The sequence below is a fragment of the Ambystoma mexicanum genome, chromosome 11, assembly GCF_040938575.1.
Source record: "Ambystoma mexicanum isolate Mex_15411 chromosome 11, UKY_AmexF1_1, whole genome shotgun sequence".
NCBI lineage: Eukaryota > Metazoa > Chordata > Amphibia > Caudata > Ambystomatidae > Ambystoma > Ambystoma mexicanum.
The window spans coordinates 992,670,513-992,685,948 of NC_090934.1; the positions used below are offsets into that span (position 1 = coordinate 992,670,513).

Here is a 15,436-nt window from a genome sequence, read left to right on the forward strand (position 1 = left end):
ACTGTGGACAGCACCCATCTGTCCGATGTGATCCCTTCCCATGCCTGGGTGAAGTTGGAAATGCGCCCCCCTACTGGGGATGCGTGGGAAGGGAACCTGAGCGGAACATCACTGCTTTGCGGGAGGCGTACTGCCTCTGCTGGGGCTGCCTCTAGCTCTACCACAGCCCCTCTCGTTACCTCTGCCGTAACTTTGGGTAGTCTGTTGGTTTCCACCCCATGATATACCCTGTCCCTGTGCATAATTGGTGCCCCTCTGGGAATTTTGTCCGCGTAAACAATGAAAATTACTATTCCCTCTTTGATTAGTGGGCTTATTCGTCAATTGTCCCAGGGACTTTAGAGTATCAGGCTCGTCTTTGGCAGTTTTCAGTGCGTCCTCTACCGCTTTGCCAAACAAGACATTCGGTTCCACCGGCATGTCAATAAGGGTTGCCTGGTTCTCGGGTTTAAACCCCAACTGTCTTAGCCAAGCGTGCCTCTTAATGACAGTGCTCTCTGCTATGAGCCGGCCTGCATTATCTGCAGCGTCAAAGGTTGTCTTCAGAATGCAACCGGACACGGCTCTACCCTCCGACGCGATCTGGGCCAACTGACCCTTTAGTGGTTCCGGTGCGGAGTCAATGAGAGCAGCTACCTGCTCCCACTGGTGGCAATTATATCTTGCCAGCAGAGTGGTGGTGTTGGCGAATCTTGCCTGGTAAGCGGAAGTGGAGGCTACTTTCCTTCCCAACCCATAAATTCTTTTGCTCTCCTTGTCTGGGGGAGCCTCGGATGATGATAGAGGTCCCCGCTCTTTTTCTGGTGTTTGTGATTACCAAGGAGTCAGGTTTCAGTTGACCCCTTATGTAAAGAGGGTCTGACTGGGCGGCCCTGAACATCTTCTCAATTCTGGGGTTCACAGCTTTGACGTCACAGTAGGGATAGTATTACTGGCACGCCCTGTGTCGACGCCCATTTTCGAGTTTCGAAAAACAAACTAATACTCTGCAGCTTCCACTAGATGTCGGCCTTTGCACAGCAAGTGATCTAAGCAGATTCCACAAGTCTCAGATATATATATATATATATATATATATATATATATACACACACACACACATATATACAAACAGGTTCCATGTCATTCTGATGCCAGTAATTATTTCGAAGTAATTACTTTGAAATTGTACATCAATGTTCTTTTTTTTTTTTAATGGGTGCTCCCCCATATGTCCCATACCCCTACATTACTACCCCTATCCTTAGCCCCTCCCCACCCCTTTACACACAAACCCCTTATATTTGTTTAATGAATTTTCGAAGTAACTACATCAAAGTAAATTACTATGCTACTACCACTTTTAATTTACATTTTGATATTTACCCAGCTGTATGTATTCTCAAACAGGAGGAGGAACCCTGTATTTGCACCTTATTTTGATCAGGGTCTTATAAATAAAGGCGTTTGTGTAGTTGGCGGCTTACAACTGAGCATTTAACCCACATAAACAATATCGAGATATATATTGTATCACCATTCAGGCCAAAAATATCGAGATATGACTTTTGGTCCATATCGCTCAGCCCTAATATGTACTTCAGTGCCCAAGGCCCCAACCTGGAGCCATGTATCTATATAATAAACTGCCTAGATGTCAAAGCCACTGGGCATGTATTAGCAAGCACACAAGCCAATTTTAAGGAAATCTGTATTAGCGTTCAGAATACATTCTTAAGGATAGCTATTCATAACGCATCCTTGAGGTTCGCTGTGCATGCCGTAGAATGGCTAGAATGCAAGTTCAGGTTGGGTCAGCACGTACTAAAATTCCCAAAACTCACTTGGGCATACAATACAAGACCAAAAACCCCTGACTGGAGTTCAGCTTGGCATGCACTATGGTTTACAGAGAATGGATTATAGCATGCAGAAGACAATCTTAAGGTTTGCTGTTTGCAGCCCTACAGAGAAGTGGCATACCAGCCACTTTTTTTCTTAAAACCAGCCAAATACTCCCCCCTAAACCTCCAAAACAAAATCTGGATTAAAAATACACTGAAGAAAAAAATAGTAAACAGTCACAGTCAATCAGGAGCCAGCCCCCTGCTACCACCCGCATAGTTAAACGGATCTGGTTAGATCAGTCAAACTAGGAGAGCATTCCAACCGTATTACTTACTGTCCGACCAGAAGAGGAACTCAAAGATATACAAACATCTTTTACTGGGTGCAAACAAATGTGGATTATAAAATTATATCCACTGTAGAGTGAAAATATATAGCGTTTTTCTCATTCATAAAATACAGCCCTTCAGAATGAGAATTACGTTGTTACTCCCGAAAAAATTATTTTGCTCCCAATGCAAAAAATAGGGAGTAAAATACTCCAACTTCAAAAGTCTTATCTGGAGCGATGGCTGTGTGTGCATTACAGTGCACAGAACATAAGGCGAGTGCTAGTGAATTGAACATAGCTTTGTGGGTTGATGGGCATATATTACAGTCCCAAAACTAGGTCTGCACATTTTGCTCTCGTAATAGTCAGGTTTTTCAAAAGACCAAAGCGGATAAGCAAATTTACACTCGGTCATTTAAAGTGCATTTTTAACATACATATTCCTAGGGGATAGCCTGAATTTTACATTTCAGTGAGTCGTTGAGCGCAGGTCTATGGGTACACACATTTTACATCCCACGAGCCGGCGTTGCACTGCTTGGACCCGAACCACAAAATGTACTGTTCATGTGTTACATAATAAAAACGTCATCGTAGCCGAGCATGTACTAGCACCCATCAGACAATAAAAAGTGTTTGCCTGGATTTAGAATAGCTGGTCCGTGCCCCATACATCAGCTCCAGTCCTTCTAGCAGGAGGCACTTGTGAAGCTGTGGGTGCCCAAAGGAATTGAAATAAAAAATCCCTGTAACGTGCGAGGGGAAGCTAGCAGAGTGATAGACAGTTTGCTGGATTTAGGCCTCAGACTGGAATTCATTTATTATTTGTATCGCACACCTAACCCTGAGATAACTGGGCACTGGAAAACTTAGCATGTTACAGGCAGAAAACATAGGTACATAAATCTTTACATATAGGATAAGCACAGTAATGGCGGAGGGGTCGACCTAGGTTACAATTTACATATTGGTCAGACCTTCAAAATAAGAACAGATATATGCAATAATAATGAGAAGGTCGACTTAGGTTACAAGTTAGTCTGACCATTTAGGCAGGCACAGGTAAGATGAGAAGCAACAGGATAGCAAACAGACAATGGGCTGTGATGCAGGATCACTGTGATGCAGGATCGTTTAGACTCAGTGATTTGTGAGCTTATCAGTGAGCCAGAGTTTGACACTGGTTTTGAAGGCATTGAAGGATGGTTCTAGTCTGATGGAAAAGGGTTGCGAGTTCCAGATGTTAGCCGCTTGAACAGGGAAACTTGCTCCTCCTGCGGTTTTGAGGTTGAATCTGAGGACTGAGGAGGTGAATGTGTGATGATCTTGTAGAGCGGGTGGCGGGATGTAGGGAGAACTTGTCTGAGAGGTATTTTGGAGCGGTGTGTGAGATACATTTGTAGGTAAAGTGGGAGCGTGACCCAATGTACAGAACATACACTATGCCCAAAACCGACCCCTCTCACACAACACAAACAGGACTACACACATACCAACAAACTAAAAGGCCCTCTCCTCATTTATATAGTGCCCCCACTCACCTGGAATTATGCATTTCCAGAAATGATAAAAAAATGTTATGGCATGACACTTTCTGCAAGATGGCAGAAGAACATTAGGCCCAAAGTAAATGGGAATGGCACGGTGTGAACAGAGAGCTTAGCCGTGAGGAAGAAAAGGACAAGATAGTTAAATCCAAGGGATGGCCTCTACTACACCGGCGTAGAGGCAGTGCCTAATTCAATCACCATGTCCCTTCTTTAGCGGAGGTCTCACTACCTTACTAGTGTAGCAGAGTCCCATTATCATCATACCCAATTCCTGCTGCAGTGCAGGGATCACAAAAATATGAGTGTAGTAGAGACCCATTGACCCGAATATTCAAATCCTGCTGCAGTGCACGGATCTCTGCTGTACGAGTACATTAGTAAGATAGGCCATCATGTCCAACTCCTGCTGCAGTGTAGGGATCGCAAATGTACTTGTGTAGGAGAGCCCCATGAAAACAATGAGGTCAGTTTTGTGCGGTAGTGCAAATCTCGCTAGTATAGTAGAGTCATATGGACCATCATTACCTACTCTCGCTGCAGTGAAGGCGTCACCACTTTACCATTGTAGTAGAATTCCATAACCAAGTCCCCCTTCAATACCCGCTAAGCCTTCATAATGCCACCTTAGGCTACACACGCCTTCCAGCCATATATACAGCAGCAGCAGCCAAGACTCTGACAATCATCAGCCCTCCCGTCGCTGAACCACCACCCATTAAAAACGATACCTAGTCCACCAACAGCTCCCCCACACCGCACACGCATTGGCTCATCCATGCGCACATAACAACTTGTCAGATAGCACGCAAGCAGGATTAGAGCACTTGGGGTTCCCTCTGGAAAACACAATAATGGATTCTTTTTTTCAATTCATATTTATTTTAATAGTGACCATTGGCTGGGATCCCTCCTTGCAATTTTCCACATTAAGAAGACTTAGAACAAAAAAAAGTGGTAAAGCGTGCAAAAGTCGACACTGTGTTGCACAACATTATGCAAAAATAGTAAATGCTTTTGGAAAGTTATGCATGGCAGACACAGGTCATGCTGGCGTAAAAACGTTTAAGATGGGAACATATAGCCCGTTCTGTGCGTCCACTAAGCTTGCAAAAACTCAGGAGAATCCAGCAGAGTGCAAAATCCGGTGCAAACCCTGGTGTAAACCTTTGGTGGCAGACTTGAAAATTACCAATAGAGAATCTAAGTAGCAGAGAGACAAGGTACTTCTAATCTCCACACAGTAATCCGACAGCTTTTGCATCTTGTTTCTCCCGTATTCTGCCCACAAAATCAAACCCTTCCCTCTCTATGGCAGGACCTATCGCCAAGAGGAAGCCCAAAAGGCAAAGGTCGTACTACACACGAGTCGATTCCATTACAAGAGTCGATTCCATTACAAAATACATTCCAACTTGCATAACTAATGGAGGTTCAGGTTTGTGGGCTAGCTAGTCTTCTATGCAAATGGAAGTATAACGTATTTGTCCTCAACAGGTGGAAACGGGACATTTATACTGTGGGAGGCTGTAAAACTAAAACCAGCTACATTCTTAAAGAAGCATTGGCTCTAATGTAAATTATAGTGATAAAATCACAATAGTGCCAAAATCAGCTTCAATAACATATTTGATATCAATGTTGCAATTAAACTGGGGTGTTTACAGAAACTTTATTAGAATAGATGTTACGTTTCAAAACTATTAACATTTATAAAAGATTTTGAGCCTGATCTGACCTTTTCCCTGTGTAACCTGGTCTCTGCCTTTGGGAAATTAGAACCCGATGCTTTGTCAGACCAGCGTGCTGATAAATGGGACCAGCTACATTAAGAATGAGGGTGTGATCGGGGATCTTTCTATCAAAACACGTTCCACTCTCGGAGCCAGCTCAAAAGAGCTGGCAAAGAAATCAGAAGAACCACCACATGTTCTGTAGAACTACCAATTTTGCTCAAGGCTAATGAACCTTTTTCAGATAGCACCTGCAGCCTGCTCCCGGCTGGAGAGATTTGTGCTACACACAAAAAAAGTAAGACCATGTTAAATTTCTGCATCAGTCCATGGCTCCACCCCCATTCGTGGTGGCTAGGTGCTACAAAAACCGAGCCCAACGTATATGTTCTGCAGAAAGATACAATTCAATTTTTGTTTAAACCTTTACGTATAACCATTATTGATTTTGACGGGTCCTTTTTTCTCTCCTTGGACACTGCCATTAAACATGTTTTAGGCTGCGTTTGCTCAGGTTTACACTCTCCACTTTCGCGTGGGTTTTAGTCATTATTTTAACAGTTCCGATGTTTGCACCTTGAATTCATCACCTTATAATCTTTACAGTGTGCTTGTTGCTAACTAGCATCCCTAACCATTTGCTCTGGAGTTAAGTCATGAGATCAGCCACACTAATGTAAAGGGGAGTTCAGAAAATGTCTGCTGCCCATGTGCAGTTCAACAACAGTGCTGTGGAAATTCAGAGACCGAGGGATAAATATACATTTCCTTTGCCACTTCAATCTGGCCGATACTTCACACAGCTAGCATTTACTTTGTGTCTAGCTTTGGGGACACAGAGCAAGTTCCACAAGTTCCATGCTTGTTGTAAGGAAAGGAATGTTGACCGTCTGTGGCAAGAGTGAACAGTGTGATGAGGGCATGCACTATATGTAGCAAGTGTAGATGAAACTGGGCCAGTGTGTCACACAGTGGCGGGTGGGAGGGTGATACAACAAGAGTGATGAGTGAACACAAGTGGGTGCTGAATCCTTGCAGAAGAGGAGGAATAAAAAACAATATGAAAGGGATCCAAGAGGACATTGGGCATGTCTAAAGGAAAACTGCTTAGTGTGTTCATTAATCATGGAGCATGTGTGACAGGAGCATACATGGAGAGTCCAAACACTGCACATAGAATATGCAACGTGCGCAGGACACCTCACCTCTGCCGTGAGCATAGCCTAGACCGATGATTTACGATTAAAATCGTGCATGCATAACCATGATTCGATTTTATGCACTAATTTGAAAATAATAATAATTTTTCAAGAACTCAAAATCTCACCTTGAAAATTTGCTGGGACCTTCTCCGTCCTCGTCATCAAAGTCCATTCTAGAAGAAAGAAGCACATGGGTCAGATATCACTTAATGGCGCACAGGCAGCCACGGGCATTCCTCTCAATGTTCCGGGCATCGTACATTCATTCAAGGAAGCTCTTCATCCAGCCCAAAGATCAGGGGTGCGGGGGGGTTGAATGGGCTAGGAGACAACTATTAGCCATGAGCCAATAAAACTGGCTAAGTGGCTGCACACAGGAACACATTGGGAAGCAATACCCTTACAATACACTGCCTAGACTCATCTGGGAGGCCCCCTAACCCAGCTCCGTAGGTTCCAGGAGCCTCAACTCCAGGGTCTGAGAAGCACCTCTCTGCAAAGGTCTCGGGTGAGCCTCAAACCCTTGCTTCAAATTCCCTGAAGCACTTAAGTCCACTACGGCCTAAAGACCAGGTCAGGTTCTCAGAAGCCTATCTGGTTTCTTATGGGTTTGTGGGCTACTCAGCCCCATGGTCTCATGCACATTTCACCTCCATGGCCTAGACACACCATCTTAACAAAGGGTTTACACCATTTTACCCCAAGGCCCTACATTACCTTGTCCCAAGAGCCAGCATCCAGACTACCTCACTACAATGTCTCATGAGAACTACTCTCCATAGATGTACACCACCTCATCTGCAAGGTCAACAGCTCTTCGCCCCTGGAGCCTACACAAAGCACAATCATGGTCTCAGAAGCACCTTGCTCCAGGGTCACCAGTGCACCTCGCATCTAGGGCATACAACAAGTGGTAGGACTCTGTTCCACACGTCGACGACATACATCAACAGCAACACCAAATGAGTCCTCCTCAATATGCTTCCAAAACATCAATATGGTATCAAGTAATAAGTAAAATATAAAATTACATTTCTCCAAGATTTTGAGGATTTGTTAGGATGTGTGCACTGAGACTCAGAGCTCATCCGTGTAGTTTCTTATAAGAATTGCAGAATGGTACATTGTTTTGGGACTTACACAATGAGACCTGGAGGTTGGGAGGATAGACGGGACATGAAGATAGAAGTGGAAGAGGGGAAATATGGATGGGGAGAGATGAGAGAGCAAGTCCTTTAGCGAGTGTTTTACATCAATGAAAACGTATATGTATGTGTGTGGCTGAATGTTCAGTTCAACACATTGTTAGTTTGCCATGTATAGGGTGCACGCAAACAAAAAAACACCTATGCAGTGAGAGCATCAATAATGAAAGCCCACCTGACTCAGCCAACGCCTGCCTGGAACCTTCATGCTTCATTTTGTGAGGAAGATAAGAAGTTACTGTTAAAAGAAAACATCAGGCCACCTTGCGTGAATGCCTTTCTGCATTGTTGTGTACGTCAGTGCAGTTTATTTCATCGATAACGTTTTATGAAGCGCAACATCCGATTTGGAGCACCGAGAGCACAAGGGGCGGATGAAGGAGGGGCATGCGGCTGGGAAGGTATGGAAGAAGATCAGTTGAGCATGTTTAACACCTTTCACATTTTGCCATTGTAGTACTCAAGGTCCCACAGAGTTAGTCAATTTGATCATCTTTAGAAATATGGATTCATTTAATCTCAGTAGTGCTAGATGGGAACTTCATTGCACCTTCAGATGGATCATCCATGTCAAGTCTCTGTGGCAGTGCAAGGTGACCCCCCCTCATTGCACCCTTCGCTTATCTATCTATGCCAGGTAATGTGCTTTAGCTGTAGACAACTCGTAGATAACCTGACAGAATCAATAGTAGAAGTTCCTAGGAGTAAAGTAAACAAGCTGCAAGATACTTAGAATGGGGTGATGTCCGTCAACTTTTCTCTGAAAACAAGAGGTCACAGAGCTGCAAACACTAATCTTTGTTTGGGAACCCACCAACAATATACCTACAGAAACTACAAGGATTGCAAAACCAGATTACCCATTTCATCCTGCATCTCTGTAGCTGATCGGTTCTTCTGAGCTTCCAAGTCCTTGTCTCGCGAAACAATGCATCCACTTACATTCAATAGTCTTCAGAGTCATGACCCCAACCTCCCCCTTCCTTACAATTATGAAGTTGGATCTGCACCCATGAGGAAGGCAATCAGATTGTCTCTAAACAGATTCATTTTTATCAGAGAGACCCCTCAACAGCATATATCAAGAATGAGCACATCCCCCATAATTACACGATTGGTCTGGTTCCACAGACTAGTCTCTTGCTGAGCATAGGCTCCCTGGTTCTCTGCCACATTGTCTTCACAGTCTTAGCTAAGTGGATGTTATGAACAGCGGCGATTCTGCTCATCAGGCAGTAGGGTGAAACGACGACACTTCATGGTAAGCATCTGAGGACAGACATGGTCCTACTAGGCATGATAGGCTCACCTGAAGGTGTCATCTCTCATTTCCAAGCTTCCTAGGCTTCATAATTGTATGCACGACCAGCTTGGGCTACTGAGAAGCCACCAAGAAGATTTCTGGCATTCTCAGGAGAAGAATTCCTTCAGGTGCAGATCGCAATGTCGTCAGCATTTCCAGAGGCAGTGGAATTCGTCCAGGTTTGCCCTTTTTTCAACTCTACCTAAACTCAAACTGCAGTCTCATTTTCCCAATGGTCCAGTTCATTTCTTTATTAAAAGCGACTCCATTCTGTGCTAGTTTATGGTGTAATTCAAACTTGTTTCTTAGCTAAAGGGTACATCCTCGGACAGCCTTCTTTTCAAATAAGAAAATGTGATAAAATGATTTCTTGAAATGTGCACTGGTACGATGACTCTGCGAGTGGAGTGATCGCTTCAGAAATCTCTGTGGCCTAAAGTCAAGAGTACAAAGAGAGGCAGGTCCAACTCTGCCAGTCACCCTTCTGAGTTTGATGGATGGGCATCATCATAAAATTAACACAGTCTCCCAATCTGCACAACTGTTAAGACTTTAGCCATCATAAGTATTAAAAGGCAGTTGTGACGCGCCGTTTAGTTATCTACAGACACACCCCAGGTTGCACATCATTTGCCACCCATTTCCTGTACTTGTACATGCCTTAGTAAATCAAGGTCTCAGTTATTAAACATTGTATTCTTTAGGAGAAAGCCAGAGACTCAGTCCAAGGTATGGACCATGTACAAGTGCAGGAGCAAAGAGTTGTCAGGCACAGGTGTCTTCCAACACCTTCTCGTCTAGGTACAACATTGTGTTGAAATCTCCCTTTTCCTTTGAGAACCTTGCTTAGATTGTTATAGCATAAGGACCCCACGGTAGGAAGAAAGAGGAGACTTTTTTCAGACTAGGAAAGGTTGCTTTTTTTCCAGGCATTTATCTGCATACCTTAGAGGAAACTAAAGCTGGTCTCCAATTGCCTCCACTCTTTCAAAAACCCATCATGGAACACTACTAAGTTATTTAAGTCACAGAATAGGTGGGAAGTTGAACATTGAAATACAATAGGTCACATCTGTATGTACTTGGTGGTAACAGGCAATCCTGACTTTTTGTCCACTGTAATATTAAGTATACCTTCTAGGGCATGGGGAAAGGATCTTATACTATGGGCCCCACCAAGGGCAGTATCCTTTCTTTTCTCTAGCCAGGACTCTCTAAGCTCTCTCCTCCAGTCTCGGTGGGTTATCTTAGAGAAGAGGTGTATGTGCATGAAGTGGATCATTCTAAACTTATAAGGTTTACATTGTCTTGTGCTGTACAGTTTACTAGTGTTAGTACCCCTAGGATATTTGTGTTTTCTTTCACAATGATGATGGCAATAGAGTATTAACATGGCAGTAGGAATCTTTTCCACCACAAAACTCTCAAAACTATCCATTCCATATCGGGTGGATCAGCCGTGGTTCAACAACTACAGATGCTCTGGTGAGTCTCAGATTTGCATCACATGTGCGATTTTATGAGGCCATTCACACTATGTGTGTGCCAATAAGCTACTAATGAATATCTTATCTGCCTGGCTTCACTATATGCCTCTATTCCTTACATTCTATGAGCTACCCTTATTCAACCATGAACTTCCTTCCATGAACCCAATGCCTGGCTATGAAACATCATTTTTGTGGACTTGGACTTTTTGTTCCATCAATGATTTTGATGAATAGGAGGTTGTTTTTCCAATCTCACACACTAGAGAGTGGATTACTGGGATGGACCAGTGTTTGTTACTTTAATCCAATTTAAGAGAACATGGGTGAACACAGGTAAAGTTCTCTCTGTCATTTATTTAGCTCTGGTAAGTTCTCCTGACTGCTGTGTTTAGGAATCCTATTGTGAGAAATTGTAGCAGGAAAAAAGCCAATGTGGGAGACATTGTCCTAGCTAAATCTTTTCTTGGGGTCAACCCTTTCTCATTGGTTAAGTGTATGGCCCAGAATTGTGTGTGCAACCTACAGTCCTAAATTTGGAAGCAAGCAGGACCAGCCTGGAACTCCTGTCCTTCTGATGGTTTGTGTAATTAAGATATATTTGCATAGAACCTTGGACATTCTTTTATTTTGGAACTGTGTACTATTGCTGTTTGGATTACTACTGGCTCACATCAACAACCCATCTGAGAGCATAGCCTTGTCCCAGCCCACGCTATCACAAAAGGCAAAGGAGGTATATCTCTTAGCTGTGCCCAATTTTCCTTTATGATTGGGATCGCTATTGGTTTGTAGAAATGTAAGGGCAGAGAAGGTGGTTTAGCAACCACTGATCCTTCTAACTCCTCCAGAGCAGTGTCGCCATTGTGGTGTGTGTGAACGTGGAAGGTGGTTTATATTCTCATGAAGATTCCTGTTGTAAGAGCCCATGCAAAGTCAGTATCAGTGAGCATCCTCTTTATGGAGCAGGGAGGTGTCTAACCCTCATATTATAGAGAAAATATGACAAGGCCTGGACTCGCAAGAGAGGACAAGAGCAAGTGAAGGTCAGGGGTTAATCAGTGCTTTGCCTCTAAAAGGACTCTGGCACCCAGAAGATTTAGGTGGCAAAGCCTAGTCTGATGACTGACTTCTACAGCAAGACACCTTGCAGTGTACTTCAACTAGGCCAGTATGTTGCAGGTTACACTCTGCTTATTAAATACAGCTGTGCCTCAATGTGTCTCTTTTTAAGGCTGTTTGTCATGGTTCTCCCCACAGGAATCTGGATGCTGTAGTGCCTAAAAATTATTTTCTCAAGGTCAGTGGACCAATTTCATACATTGAACTGGACATAGATACACCTGCCCCATGTGCTAACTAGTTCATGAGAATCTCCCGTAGATGGATCTATGTTAATTTCATCGAATCCCATTTCACCTGTCCGATGTCGGCCATGCAGTGAACTTTCTTTCTACTGTGGTGCCCCTTTCGATCCAGTACCATAATGCAGGGAACAACCCCACAACCCCTGTTCCCTACCTACCCTTCCTCCCCACCCCCATCTAGCTTGTGCAGCCAATCCCGCCACCACCAACCCCCAAACGTCTATTCCCCTGACCCACCCCCTCTTGAACATACAAGCACGCACATACACACCCCACCCCTTCCCAAACCTCCTCCTCACCTCACCCTCCGCCGCTTCTTCCTGAAGTGAATCCACGTAGTACCCCTGTGCACAGTAAATGCATGCGCAGTCCCAGACAGGCTGCTATTCGATGAAAACGGCTTGTCAGGGAAGTCTTAGCGATGGTTTCGGCCAGTTCACCGTGGACATCCGTACAGCAGCTGGACTTTCCTCCAGGTGCACACGGCATATCTCAAGCCAAGATGGGAAGCGCCCTTCAAACTGGAATTCCTTGACTTAAATTCCTTGCCTTAATGTGTGTGTTAATTAGGAGTAATAAAGAACTTCCTCAAAGATAATAGCCACAACAGTAACAAAGATAGTCAAGTGACTTGGTAGATAATATTATAAGAGGTGCTATAAAGAAAATAAAGCATTTGAAGTAGAACTTCATGTGTGCTTTAACTACTCCTTGTCCAATAAAATAAGTACAGCCAGGTTAGGAAAATAATCATCCAACCAGAGTGAGGCACTGACCCACCTGTCTCCCACCTCATCACAGGTACTCGTTTGCCCAACTGGACAGAGGAAGGTACTGTGGCACTACACATTATGCAGAGCACTGAACTATCAGTATACTTTGGCAGGTTGTAGGTTCTGGGGTTTATAGGAAAAGATAACTCGGGGGGAGGGGTGGCACGCCCATAACCCAACTGCTGTGCTTACAAAGAGGTAGCACCAACTTCTGAACAAAAAAAAAAGGGGGGGGGGGTTCATGGGAATCATTCTTTGCCTCTTGCAAGATTCACTTTTGGGGTGTAAATTACTCCCCCTTTAAGTAAGTATTTGGGGTATTTATTCTGATCTTGGCCTTTCCGGAGGGAATCTTCCATGCATATCTGTTTCTGCAGGTTATTCTTCCTCAGTTTCTTTTTATGCCTTCCATATTAAGTGCATGTTTAGTCTTAGGTAGACCCCTAATGTAGACCCCTAATGTGGAGTAGTTAGTCAAATATGCTCACAAGAGATTTTAAGTTAGGACCACCATTCACGTTTCTCACAAAAATTGAAATTATTCTAGTGCATGATATTTGGCCAGGAAGACTGCCTGGTATTTGGCAGCTAGCTGGGTGAATAGCTCTGAAGTGAAGCACTGCACTCTGACATGAGGGCAGCCTGTACTTTGTAGGCTTGAATCCAGTGCCAATTTTAGAAACTGAAGGAATCTGGCATGACAGGTCATACAAAAAACAAATTATTGTATGCATTTTGCGCATGGGTCTCACAAATGGCAACAAGAGGAATAAGCACCACACACTCCACCTTATTTAAATGTTTCTCAACACCGACTTACCCCCGTTTTAGGTTTGCTTTATACTTTGCCTCTGACATTTTATTATAAATATGGTAGCCTTCATTTAGACAAACGTATCCAGGTGATGTAAGCAAAGTGTCAGGAATACACCACGTTCTCAGTCTCGTGCTCACAGCACGCCTTTACAAAACAGGTGCTCACACATTAGCTCTAATCGTGTGTTGAAGTCTCATAAAGCTTCGAGTTCACAGCGTGCCATTCCATCGCATAAAAGGTAAAACCCCTATGCGCCGCGTTTCATTCCGGGAGCACTGGGGGTTGTCATGGAAACGTTGGCAGCCTATCCATAGACTCCCATTGGTTTGGGCACGGTGAGACGTGTCACGTCAAGTCAGCTGATGCCTTTAAGACTCTGCCTCGGATTCAGCGCGCTGCTTCTGAATCTCGTTGTTACTCACTTTGTTCTTGTATTCTTCGACCCTTCTTTGCATTGGGACTACTTTCTTCTGTATCCTTGGCTCTTCTACGAAACTACGGTATTTTGATCCGGAATGCTGAACGGACTGATTGGTACTGAACTCTAGTATATTTTCTTCTGCCTGACATCGATTCTTAGCTTACTATTTTGGTTATTGTTCCAGGGGTACGTACACCTCTCATTTCTTGACAATATCCTTGGCAGACATCATTAATGCTTCGTTAGTGAGTATTACAACTGTTAGTATCTTTCGATATATTCTGGTGTGTATTCTTGGTTAACCAGTATTAATTCTTTCTTGCAGCCAGCAGTGTACCAGGGCATACTCATTTTCAGGCAATACTCCCCTCAATCTGCCCTTTTGTACTCTTAAGGGGTACATGGTCAGAAAGACCCAAAAGCTTCACGACGTGTCAAAGACTGCCGCTTTCTTCTGTTTGTAGACGCTACGTCTAACACAAAGGTATTTTCATCCGTTTTGTATTGTAGCGAAATCTGAGGCAGCTCATCGTGTAGTGACCTGGATCTATCTTACTCATTTACCTGAAGAAGTTACTTGGCGTGTGACCAAACACCCCATGCTTGGCGCTTGCCTTAGAAGTCAGCGTGCATGCTGAATTTAGTTTCCTGGACTACTTTTGTAAAATACACTTAAGCTTGTCCAAAAATCCAAATATTAGCAATGTCGTGGGCAAATTGACAAAAGCAGTCAGCTACAGTGAATACCCCTGGTACAAGAAGTGTTGCATATTACGTAAAAAGTGGGACATCGATTTTACACAGTTAAAGAAGGGTTGGCTGTCCTTGTATGATTGGAAAAAGAAAGCAAAGAAGTTAGAATTCAATCTTGCAATAAATAGTATGCTAAAAATATGGTGAAATTAAATACTACTCAGGGGCTGTATGTCGTGGCAGTTTAGATCCTAGCTCTGTACCTGGGGCAGCGCTGCAATTGAGGAGTTACAGCACATTTTGCTTATCTGTTAAAAATTATTGGATCTACGATGCCAATGGCTTAAAAGACATTTTGTTGGTAATAAAGTCAGAACTGTTTTGGAGGCAATTAATTTTGTTTTGTCTTGCGACGGCACATGCTTTGTTAATGATTGTGTGAGTACACTGTCGCCGCTTTTAAGCGTTTGGAAAGGACACTTTAACCATCTACAGTGTAAGAATATTATTAAAGTGCACAATTTTATATTTTTAGAAACTATGTTTTTAATATGGTTTTAACTTTGTAATCTGCATAAAATGTATTTCGTTATGTAAATGGTGAAAGCCGAAATAAAGTATTCTTCTTCAATCGAGTATGCTAATATGAGCGCGTGAAAGAGTGTGCAAACATTCCAATTGTATATGGAGCAGCATTACATAGTTATGTTTCTTTCTCAAGAGAAGAGAC

At 43.4% G+C, this 15,436-nt stretch overlaps 1 protein-coding gene across 5 annotated transcripts in view; it reads right to left on the minus strand.

Annotated features, from left to right (window-relative positions):
• ARNT2 (aryl hydrocarbon receptor nuclear translocator 2) overlaps nucleotides 1-15,436 on the minus strand; it is an 861,066-nt gene that overhangs the window by 633,653 nt on the left and 211,977 nt on the right. For all 5 annotated transcript variants that reach the window (XM_069624174.1, XM_069624173.1, XM_069624172.1 and 2 more), the window contains exon 4: nucleotides 6,766-6,813. In XM_069624174.1, the coding sequence (XP_069480275.1) occupies nucleotides 6,766-6,813 (48 nt within the window). The remainder of the gene's footprint in view (nucleotides 1-6,765; nucleotides 6,814-15,436) is intronic.